The 19,716-nt window shown below is 45.1% G+C and overlaps 2 protein-coding genes across 10 annotated transcripts in view; one reads left to right on the plus strand and one right to left on the minus strand.

The window, feature by feature from the left end:
- SRPK2 (SRSF protein kinase 2) overlaps window positions 1-12,196 on the minus strand; it is a 267,215-nt gene extending 255,019 nt beyond the window's left edge. For 3 of the 7 annotated variants that reach the window (XM_077473857.1, XM_077473859.1, XM_077473856.1), the window contains exons 1-2: window positions 11,993-12,196; window positions 11,769-11,829 (exon numbers count right to left, since the gene is read on the minus strand). In XM_077473857.1, the coding sequence (XP_077329983.1) occupies window positions 11,769-11,829; window positions 11,993-12,083 (152 nt within the window). In that variant the 5' untranslated portion in view covers window positions 12,084-12,196. The remainder of the gene's footprint in view (window positions 1-11,768; window positions 11,830-11,992) is intronic. The other 4 variants (XM_077473863.1, XM_077473861.1, XM_077473858.1 and 1 more) reach the window with 3 other exon arrangements.
- PUS7 (pseudouridine synthase 7) overlaps window positions 11,856-19,716 on the plus strand; it is a 95,586-nt gene continuing 87,725 nt past the window's right edge. Inside the window, exons 1-2 of one of the 3 annotated variants that reach the window (XM_077473865.1) lie at window positions 11,856-11,876; window positions 17,800-18,206. In XM_077473865.1, coding sequence (XP_077329991.1) covers window positions 17,839-18,206 — 368 coding nt within the window. In that variant the 5' untranslated portion in view covers window positions 11,856-11,876; window positions 17,800-17,838. Of the gene's footprint in view, window positions 11,877-12,236; window positions 12,398-17,799; window positions 18,207-19,716 lie in introns of those variants that run through there. The other 2 variants (XM_077473864.1, XM_077473866.1) reach the window with 2 other exon arrangements.

A 19,716-nucleotide genomic window follows, 5' to 3' on the forward strand; every position in this document is an offset into this window, starting at 1 on the left:
TATCTTGTTCTCTGCACTGCAGGAGTCCCTCAGAAAGCTGACACATTGCACGCAATGGAAAACATGTGATTGAAGGAGGGAGAAGGTTTCTGCTATGCTTGAGAATTTAAGGGGGCACCCTGTGTCCATATTGCACAGATCTGAGAAGTTTGCAAGACCCTTTTGTTGCCAGATGGAAAAGATCTTGCAATTCACGCCCGGTGTAAAACTGGTGTTATCTTGAAACGGGAGATGGCTTGACATGAAGGGCGATAGCTACAGTGCTTTTCGCGCTTCCCTCCAGGCTATGGCTGTGTCCCTAAAAAGATTATGTTGTAGAGGTAGGAGGACAACTTTCCACCTGCAGTGAAGGGCTGCTAGGGAGTATGGGTGGACCATTGAAGACTCCAGGGGGTAAATGGAATAAAGGGGAGAGTTGAGATATCCAGTCCAACCCTATCCTCAAAAGGCAAGAGAGGTGCCAACATTGGGGAGGCTGATACCTCCTTCGCACCTGGGAAGATATAATTTTGCAAAGGCTATACGTGGTCGTTTGTTGCACCATAGAAATTTGGAGAAGGCGTTGAGGGTTAGAATATAGAATATCTTTGCATTTCAAAAACAGAGGGATTGTTTGGAGAGGGTATAACAAAACGGGCAACGCTGACCATCTTTAGCAGGTGGCATCTTCCCATGAGCGAAAGAGGCAGGTCCATCCAGTTACCCAGTTCCTGTGAGATTTGTTTTAAACAATGGGGGATAATTAAGGTGGTATATGGAGGATGGTAGCTTCCCTATCTTAATATCTAGATATGTTATGTGGGAGCTGGCCACTGTAAAAGGCGAGTTGTGAGCCCAGGTAGGATGAAAAGATGTGCCTATAGGGAGTATTTTGCTTTTACCGTAATTTATGCATAGTCCCGAGCAAAGTTTAAAGACATCAAAGATTGTTTTTATAGTTTGCATATCAGAGGAGGGGTTTGCCGAGAAGAGGAGTATGTCATCAGCAAATAGTGATGTACGGAGTTCTTGTGCGCCTATGCGTGAGGTAGCGAGAAAGAGGTTCTAGTGCTATGTTAAAAAGAGGTGAAAGGGGCCAGGCCTGTCTTGTGCCCTTGGGGAGATGGAATTCTGGTGAGAGGAGACCAGCCACCACCAACCTGGATGCGGGGGAAGCGTACATGGCATGAACGCTGCTGCCTTTTAATAAACACATGCAACTGTCCCACGATCCAGTGTTGTGGCCGCCTGAAGCCTCACTTCTCTCCCTCTCCGCGGCATTACAAGTGTGGGCACCCCAGCTGTGACAGCTTGCAGCTTCACAGCCGGGTGCACACTGTCCATGTGTGAGTTGTGCAGCATCTCCCCCATTGGTCGGGCAATCTTCTAGGACCTGTGACGTGTTCCAGAAGATTGCAAGGAGGGAGGGGGAGAGAACTTCTGCTCGAGCCACCAAGGCAGCTTAAGCGGAAGTGGGAGCAGGTACCTGTAAAAAGTAAATACCCGCTCCCACTCCCCAAAAATTACATGCCAAATGTGGTATATTGGGGGGGGGGGGGGGGGGGGTGCTTAAAGCAGAGGTCCACCCACCGCTCCAAAAATTAAAAGCCAGCAGCTACACATACTGCAACTGCAGACTTTTAATTATCGGACACTTAACTGTGCTGGAGTCCAGCAATGTTGGCACCGCAGCTGATGTTTCGAACAGCTGTTGGGTGCATGCCGCCTCCATTGCGAGTAAGGGAACCTCGGCTTCCCTACTGCGCATGCGTGAGGCCCTGCTCCTCTCTCCTAGTGGCCTGACGGGGGAGGAGGAGGGAGCCCGGACAGTGACATCAATAGCCGCTTCTGAGGCTCCCGGAAGTGGAAACAGGATACTTGTGAAAGACCAGTATCTTGCACCCCCCCCCCCAAAAAGGTGCCAAATGTTGCACCTGGGGGGGGGGGGGGGGAGAGGAGTACAACGAGCGGAACTTCCCCTTTTGGGTGGAGCTCCCCTTTAACAATGACTGTGATTAAATGTGACACGTTCACATGCTACATTAGCATGAATGAGGGCTTAGATCTACCAACAAGTATGTAGTGCAAGGGGCCTGTGTGACTGGATAGTTTAGGTAGGTCCCTATATTACATAACGGTGTTAGATTTAAAGTTGGATTATACAGAGTTTATATAGTTCAATTGCAACACTTTAGGGCCGGTTCACACAGCAGGCGAGGTGAGGCGTCTCCGACTTGCCTCGCCGCGACCTGCGGCGACCTCAGCGGCGACTTGCAGATGACTTCTGTATAGAAGTCAATGCAAGTCGCCCCGAGGTCGCCCAAAAGTAGTACAGGAACCTTTTTTCTGAGTCGGAGCGACTCGAGTCGCTCCTCTCAGAACGGTTCCATTGTACAGAAGGGGGGCGACTTGCGGGAGCGAGGCAAAGCGAGTCGTGTCGCCTCGCATCGCCCGCTGTGTGAACCGGCCCTTAGACGTCTTACGCACAGGAGTAAAAAAATAAATAAAAAACACCACTTTATTGATCTGAACCCAGGTACATTGCAGTCTATGAAACAATGCAAACAGCTGCATACAGATCAGTAATAGAGCGATGAGTATAGAGTTGAAAATTAAAAGTAGATACATTTTAGGCCTCATTCACATAGTGGTACAAAAAAAACAAAAAAAAAAAAACAAACAAACAATAAAACACATTTCCAATGTTTTCTTTCCCTCTGTGGTTTTGAATTGCATTGCATTGTTTTCAAGGAAGATATATATTCACACATGTACTGCATTTCCCTAGGCTGTCATCCCTAGATTAGTGTCCGACTACTGTTAGGCTGCATTCACACTTTCGTGTAGCGGGAACAAGCATTCACATTAGCAATTTTGGTTTAGCGATTGATTTCGTGTATCGCATGTAGGGCAACCCAATCTTTTAATGGGCTACCCTAGGCACATTTGCCACCCAAAAAGCTCATGCTCCTTTTTAGGCGCAACAAGCGTCAGGTACTTTTAAAGTTTGTTTTGCCGCAATCACGTCGCATGACAGCATCGCATTAAAGAATGGAAACCAAAAGCACATCATGATTTTTGCGGTGATTTAAGTTCACAGGCAGAATTGCAGCGATTTTGCACACAATCAAACCGTGAGAAAGAGAACAAGACCTTATTCATCGATTAGTCCTGTAGGGATGATGAGTGCATCATAATAGTCTACTGTAGAAGAAACAGATCTATAGTGGAGAGGGTTAATATAGTGAGGTAGGTACTACAAGGTTCGTGTTAGCCCAGTTTAAGTAAGGGGAAATAAGAAAGTTAAGTGCATATCAGGCTGTAAGCTCGTTCTTACAGGGTTTTATTCTATTTGTATCTTACTTGAGCCGTATGCTCTGGCTCGGTTTTTTACCATCATATAATGAAACTCAATAAAAAAAATAAAAAACATTTATAGCATTCAAAGCCATAACACAAAATACAATAACAACTTAATAAAAAATAATGTTATTTAGCAAGGAACATATGTTCCACAATAATTATGCTACCAAAATTAGTGTGTGTTGTAAATTGCCTCCAGCATTGCTCCTGTTTCTTCTGGCAGAATGCTGCCATTTTGCTGAAGCCCAGAGCCCCTGAACAGCAATATCTCGTAAAGCGAAACCAAACCTATCAATTTAATGGTTTCAAACAAGCATTTCATTCCTGGAATGCCGGGGATCACTAACAGTCACGTTTCCTTGCGTCCTGGACCAAACTGTCAAACCATCAAATGACTGGCGTCATAACTGTGCAGCACCATGACAGTTACAGATCAATCAGAAGCAGTTTCCTTGGCTGTAAAGGATAGATTCTGCCTTAAGGCTGTTGGCACATTGGTTGCGTGGTCTTGAGATACCAGGCTGTCAAGCTTAAGGAAACCACCTGTGGGTGCAACACTGGACCTTGCGATAATAAGTCTTCTTTCTTCAGAAGACTCAGTGGAGGCTCTGAGACCAGAGTCTGTAACAGGGAAAAACATGGCCTCTTGGGCCAGAAAGGGGCTATAAGGATAAGATCTGTTTCTTCTAGAAGAAAATTTCCGGATTTAGCCCGATTGGCGGAAAGGCGTAACAGAAGCCAAATGACCACGGATTCGCCAGAGCATCGATCCCCAATGAGCAATCCGCTTGGTTCAAAGTGGATCGATCAGCTCTCAGTTTCAATGAAGCTCTTGCTTTCCTTGAGGACCTCCCTGTGCCATTGTCCTGCTGAGGTGGTCTCCCCATCCCCAGGAACTCGCATCTGCTATGATCCCCTGGAATATAGGAATGGACCTTGGTAGACCTCGTTAGGTGCAGGTGGGTCCTCCACCACCACAAGCTTCTTTTTACCCTGGAGGGTAACAAGACCCTTGACTCCAGGGAACTTGCGTCTCCATCCCAGTTCCTTAGTAGAAACATCTGTAATGGGCATTGATGAAATCTTGCCCATGGCACTGCAGGAAAGCAAAAGGTCAACAGACCCACTGCTCTTGAAACCTCTCTCAGCGAGACAGACTGGTTCTGTAAGGGTGACATTGTTTGAATCCTTTTTGAGACCTTTTCCTGCAGGAGAAAAACTTTTTGGTCTACTGAGCAAAATTCGTACCCCAGATTTGTCACTTTCTGGGCTGGAATTAAGGAAGACTTCTCTTTGTTCATTAACCAGCCTAGAGATTGAAAGAAGTCCTGTACAGTCTGCAGATCAGCTTATAACTTTTGGTATGACTCCGCCATCACTAGGAAGTTGTCCAGTTAAGGGATAATAGTTATAGGCTTTAACCTTAGCGGAGCCAGCGCCTCCCCCAACATCTTTATAAAAATGTGTGGGGCCGAAGACAGACCAAAGGGGAGGGCTTGAAATTGAAAGTGCCGTATCTCTGTTCCCATCTTGACCGCTAGACTCAAGAATCTTTGGAAGGTTGGATGGATAGGGATGTGCAGATAGCATCCCTCAAATCCAAAGTGGCCATGAAGCAGTTTGGGTAAAGGAGGTTTTTGATTGAGAACCCTCACACTCCATATGAAAGTGCTTGTACCTGAGCAAACATTTAGAGACTGGAGGTTCGCGTTAAGCTGATATTTTCCCAACGATTTCTGATGACAAATATATGGGAATAAAATCCCTTGCCCTGACCCAACTGGGGAACCGGGATCAGGACCTTTTGAGCAAAATCTCCAATTTGGAGACCCAGGGCCCTCGCTTTTACCCGATCTTGGGGAAGGAAGGTGCCCAATAATCGCTCTGGTGGATCTCAAGACAATTCCAGGCTTTACCCATTGGTCACTACGTTCAGGATGAATGGACTTGAGGCGACTGCTGCCAACTGTGCGAGAAAAGCCCTCAATCTTCCTCCCACTGGGAGACATGAGTCACTGTGGCTTGGCGGGCTGTTGAGAAGGGTTAAAACAAGACTCCTCCTCTACCTTGCCCTTGTGCCCCGTCCAATGTTTTTTGGTCCTATTGTTACTTTCTCTAGGACCTTGCTGCCTACTTTGGCCACGAAAAAAAACTTTCTGGCTGTCAGCTTTTTCTTATTCTTTGGAAAGGCCTTTTTTCTATCGGATGTGCGTTCCAGTGCCTCTTGTAGGCCTGGGCCAAAAAGATGATCGTCTGTTAAGTGAACACCACAAATGCCCTCCAGCTGTTGCAAAACTACACATCCCATGAGGCATTGTGCAGCTCTGACATTCACAGACATGACTAGGCATGATGGGAATTGTAGTTCCTGAACAACTGGAGGGCCGTAGTTTGAAGACCCATGTTTTAAGCCATAGGCTCTTCTGGCTGAATTCATCAAGGCCAAGGTCCTAGCTGTCATTCTTACGGACTCTGCAGAAGAATCAGCCAAAAACCCCACTGCACGAAAGAGGAAACGGAAAGATTTCAGAATCTGCTCTCTAGCGGTACCTGCCAACAAGTGTTTGTATTTGTGTCAACTATATTTCTAAATTTCTGGCTACACAAGTGAAGGCCAGAGCTGATTTAAGATCCCCAATGGCTGAGTCCCAGGCTCTATGAAGAAATATATCTCCTCTTTTAGCCATCGGATCCCTAAGCATGCTCATATTGTCAAAAACGCTAGGTCCGGGTTTTTTGAAACTTTTGAAAGAGGTGTGTCTAACTTAGGATTTTTGTTCCATGGCTGCGACGTGTCCTTCAAATGGAAACCTTCTTTTAAGGTTACTGGAAAAGAAAGGTTTTCTCTCTGGATTTTCCCACTCCAGCTTGATAGTATCAAGACGTGTACTATGCATGGGAAAAACTCTAGCCCTTTTCTTATGCAAACCTTTGTACATAAGGTCATGTTTAGACAATTGTACCTTCTCCTCTTCTATATCAAGTGTCATATAAATAGACTTTAAGAAGTCATCTACATCTTCCAATGATAACTTATACCTCAAGCCCCTTGCGGATTCTTTATCCCTGTGCCCTGTATCTGACCCCAATTCTTCCGCAGAAGACTGGGCAGATCCGGCTTCAGCCTCAGTCTTCACTCTATGCACCCTGCTGTGGAGCACTAGGACCAGCTTAATACTGCAAGGTTGCTGATGCGTTTCACGCTACAAACAGCGCTTACTCATAGCTATGAGTAAGCGCTGTTTGTAGTGTGAAACGCGTCAGAAACCTTGTTCAAAAATCCTTTTTGTTTCCCTTTGCTGTGATGTGTTGTTCAATGGAGTTTTGCACTTGCATTTGAAGAAATAAAGGCACCTTATTTTTACTCAACCCGGAGTGCGGCTATCCAGAGTTTTGTTCTGCTTCTATACATTTGGCTTATGCAATCAGCCTGCACCTGGAACCCCTATCTACTTGGAGAGTTAGCAGCCTGTCAGTGGTTTGACCTGGAGCGGTGAAATCTCTGTTTGTAATGAACTGTCGTGATCGGCTCTCGAAAGCTCTGTACCAACAATCTGATTATTGTACGATCACGTCGAATGCAGTATTTTTCATATACGATTTTCAGATCCTGTGTACGGGCTATAAGCCTTGGTTTGATCTTCACCTGCCATAATTTTGTACATGCTATCAGTTATGACACCAGCCATTTGATTGTTTGACAGTTTGGTTGAGGACACAAGCAAATGCGACAGTTATTCGCAGAATTCTGGGAATGTAACTTTTTTGAAACCGTTAAAGTGGTTGTAAAGGCGTGCGCGCCCATTTCATATAGCTCGAGCGCCCTTCCCTGTCACCATTTTTCTCGTGGTGTCAAGAAAATTGTCAGAAGTGACTCATGCTGATAGCAGAGAAAGAAAGCAGCAGACAGAAATTACAATTAGTGCTCTGGCTTGAGACAAGTACACACTATAAAAGGATATGTGTTTTGGTTCATATTTCATGTCCGAGGTTTACAACCACTTTTAATTAATGGGCTTAGTGCTGCTTTAAGTGAACTAATTTATGCACATACGCATGTATAGGCATGTTTTACACGCATATATTGCAACCCTGGCAATTAGAAGAGAATGAAGAATTTTAGGCATATATATACACATTAGAGCTGCACGATTCTGGGAAAAATGAGAACCACAATTTTTTTGCCTAGAATAAAGATCACGATACTCACGGCGTAACATTATACAAAACAAATTGGGCTAACTTTACCGTTTAGTTTTTTTTTTTTTTACTTCATTAAAGTATATTTCTTTTCTAAAAAAAAATTGCATTTGAAAGACCACTGCTTAAATACAGTGCGACATAAAATATTGCAACAACCACCATTTTATTCTCTAAAAAGTCTCTGCTAAAAAATATATACACACACACACACATATACACATATATATATATATATATATTTGGAGGTAATTTTCTAGCAAACAATAATGATTAACCAACAAGTGTCAGAAAAAGGTTTAGTCTTTAAGTGCCCTCATTTACACACCCAAGTTCATTCCTTTGATCTAAAGAACAAAATGTTACAAGTTTATAGTTGTCTCAGCAGCTGAGGAATGTTGTGAAACTTGGCAGACTGCCTGTTTTTTGTTTGTTTTGTTTGTTTTTTTTACAGCTTTTGGCCTGAGCAGAGAACTCTGCATAGACTAGGAAAAATGCTTTGTTAAGATCACGAGGGGGAAAGAATCACGATCTCGATTCTTAAAGATTAATTATGCAGCTCTAATATACATACATTTATGTGCCTCTGTGGAACATTTTACTTAGGATCTGTCAACAAGATCTTGAATACAAACATCAATAAATGATTATGTCCCTACAAGAGAGACCTAGAGCTGACCATACAACCCAATTTAATAATCTCCAGCAAGTCAATCAACAGTGTAACAAAGGCATGCCTGAAAGAAAAGACTTGTAATATAAGAACCCTTGCCTGTCCAGGGTTCCCGCGATATCGGCACCCCAATTGATCTTCAGATCGGCTGTCGGGTGCTGCCGCCGCTATTCCTGGTAAGGGAAACCAGATTCCCTACTGCGCATGCACAAAGCACGCTGCACTTTCTAATTGGCATGGTGGCAGGAGGAGGAGGAAGGGGGCCAAACTTCCAAGGGACCGTGCCGCCTTTCGGAAGTGGGGAATGACAGGTACCCGCTACCCTTCTCAAATGTGCTAAATGTGGAAGTCCTACTATTGTTTTCAGTTAAGAAAGCCGTCATCTTGGCCTCTGCCTAATCTTTAACTGCAATGATGCTGCACATGTGATCAGTTATGACACCAGCCATTGGATGGTTTAACAGTTTGGTTAAAGGAACAACCAATGTGACAGTTAAATTTTTTAAACTGTTAAAATTATGTGTTTACTTCCACTTTAAATTAAAACTTTAGACAGAAAATTAAGTCCTGCTAGATCCCTTCAGGCTGGCCCATTTTGCAGGTATAGCTATGTAAAACACGAAATATAAGTTCCTATATTGTTTACAATCCGGTAATACACTGTCTCACCCTCTTCTGCACATTCTCAGATGCTCTCTATTTTAGGCCCTTTTTTGAAGGCCGATATACGGACAGCCTTAAAGCTGAATTAAACTGTCCAATCCTTTACAGCCAAGGAAGCTGCTTCTATTTGATCTGCAACTGCCATGGTGCTGGACACGTGATCAGTTATGACAATGGCCATTTGAGTGTTTTACAGTTTGGTTGAGAACACAAGCAAATGTGACAGTTAGCAATCACAGCATTCCAGAAATCTAACGGTTATTTGAAACTTAATTTGATAGGTTTAGTTCTGCTTTATGATCACTGCTATTCAGGGACTCTGAGCTTCAGCAAAACGGCAGCCTTCTACAAAGAAGAAACAGGAGCAATGCTGGAGGGAATTGACAGCATGCACCAATTTTGGTAGTATAATTATGAATGTAGAATGTATTGCTAAAGAACATTATTTTTTATCAAGTTGTTATGGGCAACGTTCCGCTTTAGGCTGGTTTCACACCCTGGCCACATGTAGCACCCAGCAGGGGTCCGGTGCGTCCTGGTTCACCGTTTCAGCCCCGAATTTTTGGCTGAATTCAGACCTCAAAACACACCAAAAGACACACAGGGCTTCTGTGCAAATTCACACCAGAGATATCAAACAACTCCTGCTATTTCAAACTGGATGCAAGTGACCGCATCCATTTTACAATGGTGTGAACCCAGTCTTAAGTAAGGTACACACTATAAGGGAACTGGAAAAAAAATCTGTATAAAGCACGATCGTTAAATTTTCATATAGTGTTTACACAACTTTGACATCCAATTCAAACTTTCCAAACAAAAATTTCTGAAGCGACAAACTCCAAACTTTTTCCTCATAAGTGAACACAACTAAATTACTTTCTTTTAGGCTGGGTTCACACTGCTGCGGGGGGAGATCCGGATGTGATTCGCACAGCAAATCACATCCGATCTCCGTAGCACTGCGAGTTCAGCCATACAGATAGTATGGCTGAACTCGCAGCTGTCCCGCAGCAAACTCGCACAGGACCCTTTTTTGGGTCCGCAACGGAATCGGATCGCATGGGGGTTCACACCATGCGATCCGATTCCTGTGCGAGTCGGCAGATCGCACTGCGATATGCCGACGGATCTGGGGGTGTCATTAACATAACATTGACACCCCCAGCCGTCCGCATAGGGCAGTGTGAACTGCCGGCGGGAGGTGAGCGATGCGGGAAAACGCCGCGGATTCGCGGCGTTCCCGCATCGCAATAGTGTGAACCTAGCCTTAACGTGTGAGATTTTCGTACGAGCAAAATCAGCTACAAAAGACTGCACGTGATCAGAAACAATAAACAAAGAAAGGCCTTTGTTGTACGAGAACTTTCATCCATTATTTCCAACCTGGGTTCTGACTTGCTGTGAAACATCAAGGAAAATCGGACGATCGTTTGCCTGATGTTCTTATAATGTGTCCCAAGGATGAGCTCAGGTGTGTTTGCAAACAGCACGTGCAGAGCCCATCAGGAAGATGGCACTGCGTAACGCTAATCACAAGCAGTGAGAACATTGCAATATCAATGCCGCTCCAAGCGTGTCGGTGTCTCTAATAACTGCCCTCCCCACTCAACTTCAGGTGCAGGCTCTGCAATGGTGTAGAAAATTGAAGAAAACAGCTGAACGGCCGCACTCCGAATAACAACTTTAAGGCAAAACAGTGTAGAAGATCCAAAATCTCTTACATCATGGTGATAAAAGGTAGACGGACTAACGCGTTTCACATCAATACAGATGCTTAATCATAGTAGCTATGATTATGCTAGAAGCTATGATTAAAGCGGAGCTCCACCCTAAAGTGGAACTTCCACTGATCGGATTCCTCCCCCACTCCCGTGTCACAATTGGCACGTATCCTTTCCCACTTCCCGGGAGTCTGGCCAAGATTTGGCCATGACGCCACCACAGGGCTACCTCCTCCTCCTCCCTCGGCCGCTGGGCTAATAGGAGAGAGGAGCGGGCCTCACACATGCGTAGTAGGGTTCCTGACGTGAAGCTGAAAGGCTACACTGCCTGGTTCCCTTAATCGCAATGGCGGTGGCAGCACTTGACAGCTGATATAAACATCAGCTGCGGTGCCGACATCGAGGGACAGGTAAGTGTCCATTTGTTAAAAGCCAGCAGCTGCACTATGTGTAGCTGCTGGCTTTTAATTTTTTTTTTTTTCCCCCGGAACACCACTTTAAGCATCTATATTGATGTGAAATGTGTTTGCCTGTCTGTACCTTTCATCTCCATGATGTAAGAGATTTTGGATCTTCTACAGTGTTTTGCTAGGAATAAAAAGGTGTTACTTGGTGTGCGGCTCTTCAGCTAATTCAATTTTCTACAGAGAGACATTGTCCCAATGCGCGGTTTGGAACATTGAAATCCAATTGTAGAGGTATTGTATGGTCAACCCTCTATTCGAATGAGCACAAAGAATGATGCCCACTATAGCGTGCACAAAGAATGATGCCCACTATAGCGTGCACAAAGAATGATGCCCACTATAGCATGCACAAAGAATGATGCCCACTGTAGTAAACACAAAGAATGATGCCCACTATAGTAAACACAAAGAATGATGCCCACTATAGTGTGCACAAAGAATGATGCCCACTATAGTGTGCACAAAGAATGATGCCCACTATAGAGCAGTTGTCCTTCCAGCCCAGGCAGTGTCCTCTCCTATAGACAAGGAGTAGAGGATGAGAACAATGCTGGTCCTGGAGGAATGTAAACAATCTCCCCATTCATCCAGCAGAGGGGAGCCCAGGGATAAAGTTGAACAATTGTTCCTCTGATGCTCCCATGACTGACAGATGATGACAGCACCCCACCAACCCCCACCTAAGTGACAGCTACTCACTTCTTCCGTGCCTTCTCCTTCTTTCCCTTCGGCCTCCTCTTCCGGGCCTGCATTGCCAGCACTGGAGAGGGAACAGAGACACGTTAAGGAGGGAGACAGATGTAAACGGTAACAATGGCGGCGGGTGTGTATCCGGACAGAGAAGGAGGGGGGATGGTGATGATGAGGAGGAGGAGAGGGGGGGAGGGAGAAGGATGGAGGGACAGGGTACCGCCGCTTCTTACCTTTCCCCGAGCTCATGTCTGCTGCGCTCCGCGCACTGCTGCCGGTGCCGGCCGGGACGCTGTCCACGCACGCGCAGCCTTCAGCTTCCATTGGGTTGTGTGAGAGAGCGCGCCGCACAGCGCGCTGCCTTCTATACACTGCGTCACCCGCTCCCTCCTCTGACTCCTCTCCTAGGCAACGGAGGCCTCCTCTTCTCGCAGCATGATAGATGCTGATAGGTGGCGCTCTTCCCTCGTTTTGTGGCTCGCTGGTGTTTGGGAGGACTGGAAGTCAGGTGGTGGCTGACAGCTCTCCCACGTGTTGAACGGAGACGGACGCTGGCTGGGGCGAGGTGTTACGTTCTTAGCGGTTACCTGGGCCGCCTTTTCCTCACTCCGAGGTCACTGAGCCGTCACCGGAGACAGGTCAGTCATGGAGGAGAAAAGAAAGGCCTGGGACAAGGCTGGAGGCTCGGAATGCCGCTTCCTGTATGTTGTGTTTTTTGGCTTGCCCAGTGTTGTCATGTAGACTATCCGAGCGAATTCTCCCTTGTGGGGCTGATTAAAGCGGGCCTGTAGCCAGAAATTCAATGCAGCTTTCCATATGTTGGATATCATGGCTGTGTTTTCTTTTCAGGCTTTTCCTTTATATTCACCTGGTGATCGGCCAGTAATACACCTCCAGTGTTTGGATGGTTACATTCACTCCTCCACTGTATCTCTGGAGGAGCAAGGTAGTCAGGCTTATGGCCCGTACACACCGTCCGAATATCGTACAAAAACTGTCATCCAAGCAAGAATCGTAAAGTTTTTTTGGATCGTGTGTACTCTACTTTAGAGGGCCGATCACGACAATTCATCCAATATTATTCAATCGGACATGCATGAAAATTTTCCTTGTACAATACCAGATTGTACGATTTTTGTTTAGTCAGTATAGTTGTCGTCTGAAAATAAAACACAAATACATTACAACACGTGACAGCGCTTCTGTTTTTTTTTTTTTTTCCTGTCGTATGAGAATTTTCGTGACTTTATTTACCTATTCAATTTCTACTTGCGACCTTTAAGCGAAAAGGGTCGTACGATTTTCGGATCGTGTGTACACTACTTTTGAGAGCCGATCAAGACAATTCATCCATTATTATTCGATCGGACAAGCATGAAAATTTGCCTCGTACAATACTAGATTGTACAATTTTCATTTAGTCAGTATAGTTGTCATCCAAAAATACAATACAACACATGACCTCACTTCCATTTTTTATTTATTTTTATTTTTTATTTTTTTGTTGTACGAGAATTTTTGTGACTTTATTTACCTATTCAATTTCTACTTGTGACTATTAAGCGAAAAGGGTCGTACAATCTATCGTACGATATTCGGATCGTGTGTACGGGTCTTTAGACAGCAGCATTGTCAGTGGAGAGGGAGGTGTTCCAAGGACTAGTGGTTATGTGACTTCACATAAGTTACTAAAAATGTAGGCTCCTTTCACACAGGCGTCATCCATTTTTATAAAAATCTGATTTAGTTTACATAAGTTAAAGTGTCTGTTAAACAAAAAACATTGGCCCCCTCTAAACTGACCACAGTTTATCATGGCTGCTGAGCCCTGACACTGTGGTCAGTTTACATGCCTCAGTCATCCCTTCTATCCTCTGTCCACTCCTCCCCTGCCTTCTAGCTCCCCAATCCTCCCTTCCTGCTGTAAAAATAACTGTTTCCCTTCTGTAGTTCCCACTACTAGATGACATGATGCTCCCCAGTGTATGTGATTTTTATATAAAAAATAAAATAATTGCAGCCTAATACCTTATTTCCAAATGGCGATCACATGACTGCCCGCTGTTCTCTTCATTTTCTCATCCTGGCTGACGCCAGCGGGGGATACCCAGCCCCTCCCCCTGCAGCTGTCAGATCAGGGGGAGGAGACCAGTGGGCAGTCCAGTGAGAGCCGCTAGGAAAAAGGTATTAGGCAGCATATTTTTATAAATCGCATACACTGGAGGGGCGGGGGGGTGTATCATGTAATCTAGCGTAATGAAATATAAAAAGAAAAAAAGTGGCTTTGCAAACAAAAGTGCCTGTTTGCAGTCCCCTGAAGAACGTGTACTGAACTGTACATGCACAGCTCTGTTTACTGAGTCTATACTGATAGGCTTCCAGTATGACTCTTCAGCTGCTTGATTGGTCCTAAGTGCATCGGAGTCATATTTTCACTGAGTTGTACACAAACGCTGACAGGCAGGTAAAAGGGTTTATGGTAGAAGAGACCAATAAGGCTTTTTCTGTCACAAAATCTCACCTATCAGTATTTTTTATTTTTATTAGGCTTAAGTCCACTTTAACTTTCTGATCACGTACAGTGGCAGGATGGAGATAAAGGAGTTTATGTTCAGATGTGTACACTAAGGAAAGAGTTTTTCTGGCATATGGTGTGCATGGAGCCTAAAAGTGAAGGTGGCAGATTGAACAGCCAGTAACTTTTTTTTTTTTTTTTTTTCTTGAAAAGTTTGAACTAAACATTTCTGTGTTCATTACATACCTTTTTTTTTATTTATTTTTTTTTTTACCCAGAAATGACCTCACTGGGTCTTCAACAAGGTATGTGCTTCTCTATGCAATGCAGGAAGACCACGACTGGGGGGAGGGGACAGCAGGGTGCTATACATAGCTTTCTGAAAACTTAAATGACAGCACCCTGCTCCAGTACCCCTCTAAAGAACCCTCAGCTGTGATGGAAATGTCATGATGGGTAGTTGTCAGTCCAGAGGAGTGTGCATTCCTAGGTAGGCTGCAATTGCATGCAGACTGCCCTAACTAATGCCCGTGTGTGATGATGAGCCTTCATGAAAGAACTGATCCTGTGTATAAAAGTAGTGGGCCAAGTACAGTCCAGGCTAAGGAGGAAAGGTGCAGATAATTCTGATGTTCTCCAGCCAGGAAATGAGGTTGGCTCTGTCTGACTTGCTGCGGCTTCTAATGCCTCGTACACACGATCAAACAATCCGGTGGAAAAGTGCAGCGGACTCAAGTCCGCCAGACAATCCGCCCGTGTGTAGGCTCCGGAGGACTTTTTTTTTACCCAAAAGTCCGACGGACTAAGAAAGTAGTTTTGCACACAAATCTGTCCGCCAGACTCGCATTTCGGCGGACAGTACGGCCGTGTGTGTGCCAGTCCGCCGTACTTTTGAAATGAACGTACTTTTCCCGCCCGGAGAAAAGTCCGCTCGTTTTGAGCGCGGCTCCAGGTAGCCGGGGCCAGTGAAGGAGGCGTCGCTGGCCCCGTCACCTGGTATGGACTTAAAGGGGAATCCCTACGTCGGAAAAACGGCGTGGGGGTCCCTCCCTGGGTCCATATCAGACCCTTATCCGAGCACGCTACCCGGCCGGCCAAGAAAGGGGGTGGGGATGAGCGAGCACCCCCCCTGAGCCACACCAGGCTGCGTGCCCTCAACATGGGGGGTGCCTTGGGGAAGGGGGGGGGCCGCGCGGCAAAGCACCTTGTCCCCATGTTGATGAGGACAAGGGCCTCTTCCCAACAACCCTGGCCGTTGGGGGTCTACGGGCGGGGGGCTTATCGGAATCCGTGAGCCCCCTTTAATAAGGGGGCCCCCGGATCCCGGCCCCCTAGCCTATGTGAATGAGTATGGGGTACAATGTACCCCTACCCATTCACCTGTGAAAAAAAGTTTAAAAAAAACGCAACACACAAGGGTTAAAATAGTTTATTGCACAGCTCCGGGGGTCTTCTTCCGCCTTCGGGGGTCTTCTTATCGGACTCCTTCGCTATCTTCTGCTCTTTTGCTAGCTCTTTCACTAGCGGAGGAGCCCTGCTTTCTTCTTCGCCCTCTTCTTCTGACTTCGGGGGTCTTGTCCCCCTCTTCGGTTCTTCTTGCCGGGCCACCGCACCTTCTCCTAGCTCTTTTACAAGCGGTGGCCGGTCTTCTGTCGCCGTCTTCTGTTATTCTTCTCTTCTGGAGATGTTGCCTCGTCGCTGTCTCCGGTCACTATGACAGGACATGTGGCGACTTATATAGGGGCATCACCGGATGATGTCCCCGCCCATTATGATGTCACAGTCCCAGCATCCTCTGGGACTGTGACATCATAATGGACGGGGACATCTTCTGGTGATGTCCCTATATAAGTCGCTGAACGCCGCATGTCCTGTCATAGGGACCAGAGGCAACATCTCCAGAAGAGAAGAACAGAAGACGGCTACAGAAGACTGGGCCACCGCTTGTAAAAGAGCTAGGAGAAGGCGCGGTGGCCCAGCAAGAAGAACCGAAGAGGGGGACAAGACCCCCGAAGTCAGAAGAAGAGGGCGACGAAGAAAGCAGGGCTCCTACGCTAGTGAAAGAGCTAGCAGAAGATAGCGGAGGAGTCCAAAGAGAAGACCCCCGAAGACGGAAGAAGACCCCCGGAGCTGTGCAATAAACTATTTTAACCCTTGTGTGTTGTTTGTTTGTTTTTTTTTTACTTTTTTTTTCACAGGTGAATGGGTAGATGTACATTGTATCCCATACTCATTCACATAGGGTGGAGGGCCGGGATCGGGGGCCCCCTTATTAAAGGGGGCTCACGGATTCCGATTAGCCCCCGACAACCAGCGGCCAGGGTTGTCAGGAAGAGGCCCTTGTCGTCATCAACATGGGGACAAGGTGCTTTGGGGTGGGCCATGCCATGCCCCCCTTCCCCAAGGTACCCCCCCCCCCCCACGTTGAGGACACGTGGCCTGGTACGGCTCAGGATGGCACTCCCTCGTCCCCACCCCCTTTCCTGGCCGGCCGGATAGCGTGCTCGAATAAGGGTCTGATATGGACCTGGGGGGACCCCCACATCGATTTTTTCGGCGTAGGGATTCCCCTTTAAGTCCATACCAGGTGATGGGGCCAGCGACGACTCCTTCGCTGGCCTGGCTACCTGGAGCCGCACTCAAAATGAGCGGACTTTCCTCCATATGTGTGGTCGAGTCCATTCATTTCAAAAGTATGGCGGACTTAGTCCACCGCAAAAGTACCGTGTGTGGGCAGGTAGCTCGTTTGGAAAGTCCGCCAGACTAAGTCCGGATAGTCTGCTATGTGTGTACGAGGCATTATGCACACTGGGAGAAACGTTCAGTGTGCAGTGGAATCAGAGTAAGCAATTTTGGTGCGCAGAGCCTGTTGATAATTAAAAAAAAAAGCTAAGTACCGTATTTGCCGGCGTATAAGACGACCCCCTATTTTTCGAGTAAAAACATAGGTTTTGGGCAATACTCGCGGTATAAGACTACCCCCCTTCTGAGGCAACACCATTTAAAAAAAAAAAAAAAAACATTAGAACCATTAAAAAACACAAAGAAAGAATGCCAACTACTCATCCGCCATGCTGTTATATGTCATAAAGTAAATCAAACAATAATAACAAACAAAGATCTATTGAATGCCACAACTTTGGAAAGTAGAATTTTTCACTAACCAAACCTATACCACTTTTGGGTTACATTCTATGGGAATTGTCCACCAAAATGCATTTAATAAACCCCCTGTCATATGTCCCAGATTTACCGTGTCCCTCTTGGGTGCCTGGGATCTCAAAGGCAAACAGCACGATGTATAGTAGTAGAAGATCAGGGAAGTATGGTTCTCACTCGTTCTCCCTCTTTTTTTTTTTTTTTTTTTTTTTTAAGTGTAAAAGGTAGTCTTATACGCCAGAAAATACAGTACTACTACTGTTCCACCTCCAAAGCATTTTGCAAGCACCCGGCATAGTCATTCCTCCTTTGAACTCTGTAGATGATTATTTGTATTTTGAACTTTTTTTTTTTTTCTCTATCCAGTTAGGTTTTTCAAAAGCATTCTATAGTGCCTTCAAAACAATGGATTCTGTTGAAATGGCTACAATTTCCTTGAAGCGTCCTCTTTCACCTGAAGACCTCATTGCAGATGAATCAAAGAGACAAAGACTGTCAGAAAGCTCCTTTATTCAACAATCTTTAAATGAACTTCAGGAGGCTGTAGTACAATCTGAAAAAGCCATAGAAAAAGAGCATGATGCCAAAGTGCCAACGCAAAAAATTGAGGATGAGGAAAGCGAGGGTGAAAATGAGCTCCTGGAGGAGGAGTCTGAAGATGGCGATCCTGAAAGCTTTGCTGATATGATGAAACATGGATTGACTGAACTGGATGTTGGCATCACTAAATTTGTGAGCTTACATGAAGGGTTTTCTGGTATCTTAAAGGAGAGGTAATATTTAAGGATGTCAAGGTTAAAGAGCTGCTCTGTCCACACATAATGTATATAGGTTATGTTTAAACTGTATAAATCTGACATAAACATTGTGCTCATTGAATTAAAAAACAGACTTTATCAGCGTGTATTCAAGAACTTGACAGCTGTGGTATAACATTATTCCTGGTGTCTAACCTCTGGTTCACACGATAACGTGCATGAATCACACAGGAACTGCACTGCAGTCCTATGCAATTCAGTGCTGTGTAATTTGAGCCCATTTATTTTGAATGGCCTCAAATCTCACTGCATTGCTTCAAAGAAGTGCAGGTACCCTTTTCTTTCTTTTATATTTTTGTAGCTGCACCGAAACCGCATCAAATAGTCGTTTTGTACCATGTGGGCAAACACTGTATTTGCAATCCTTTTGGAGTGTCATTAACTTTGTATTGAAACCTGCAGTTTGAGAGAATTCTGAGATCTTTCAGAATTGACAGTAATCGAAGTGCTAATTTAACCCTTTCTATGCATACATCTTTAAAAAAAAATTATTTTAGGCCTGAAGATTGTATAAACTCACAAAACATTATATATTTTCTGAAAGCAGACACCGTAGAGCAGGGGTGTCAAACTGGCAAGTCCCTTCATGCATCTGCCTGTGGGAATCATGCTTGTAACTGTCAGCCTTGTAATGAGACTTGTAGATCTGCAACATATGGAGGTCTGCCAGTTTGACACCTGTGTCCTAGAGGATAAAATAGTGGTAGTTTACATTTTTGTATGTCACATGACATTACTGCAATGGTCAAGGAATGCAGAATTTCAGTAAAAAAAAAAAATACACTACTTTGTTTTTTTGGGCACACAAATGTAATAATTTACCAATTTTTTGGTAAAATATAAAAGATGTGGTTGCACCAAATAAATAGATACAAACCTTAAATTTGCGTGTGCCTGTGAAATGGCGACGCAGTTCAGTTCCCTATATTTTCCAAAGGAGATGCTTTAAATGCCCCCTACAGGTCGTTAGTTTAGTGTAACAGAGGCAGCCTTGTGCTTGAATTATTGCTTACACTCCGGTAGTTATACCTACCAAATATAGTAATCGTTTAAGTGCGTCCTCCTCCAGTTTTGTATTGAAAAAGGGTGATAGGGCCTGAACTTTTAGGTGTTGTGTGAAAGTTATGGATGTAGTTCACATCTGTGCTTTTTATGGAAAGGGCCAGGGTTTGTTTTTGTTCTTTGGATCCATAGACTTCAATGGTTTTAAAGATGTGTATTGTAAAAAATGCACCTGCAATATGCAAACTGCAACCTGCACAATTGTGAATCAGGCCTTAAAGTGTTCCTAAACCCAGTAATATGAAAATAGTTCATCCACCCCACAGTGCCCACAGCATACAAATCTTTTAACGTTAAAATACTGCCACTTTATACCTTTTTGGATGATCTGTATACCATGGTTACATGACAAACTGCACGATTTCTTCAGTGCTGAGTTCAGGTAGGGAAAGATTTCCACTGG

Source organism: Lithobates pipiens, unplaced genomic scaffold (assembly GCF_037356315.1).
Source record: "Lithobates pipiens isolate NorthernLeopardFrog02 unplaced genomic scaffold, aLitPip1_a1.2 Scaffold_8, whole genome shotgun sequence".
Classification (NCBI taxonomy): domain Eukaryota; kingdom Metazoa; phylum Chordata; class Amphibia; order Anura; family Ranidae; genus Lithobates; species Lithobates pipiens.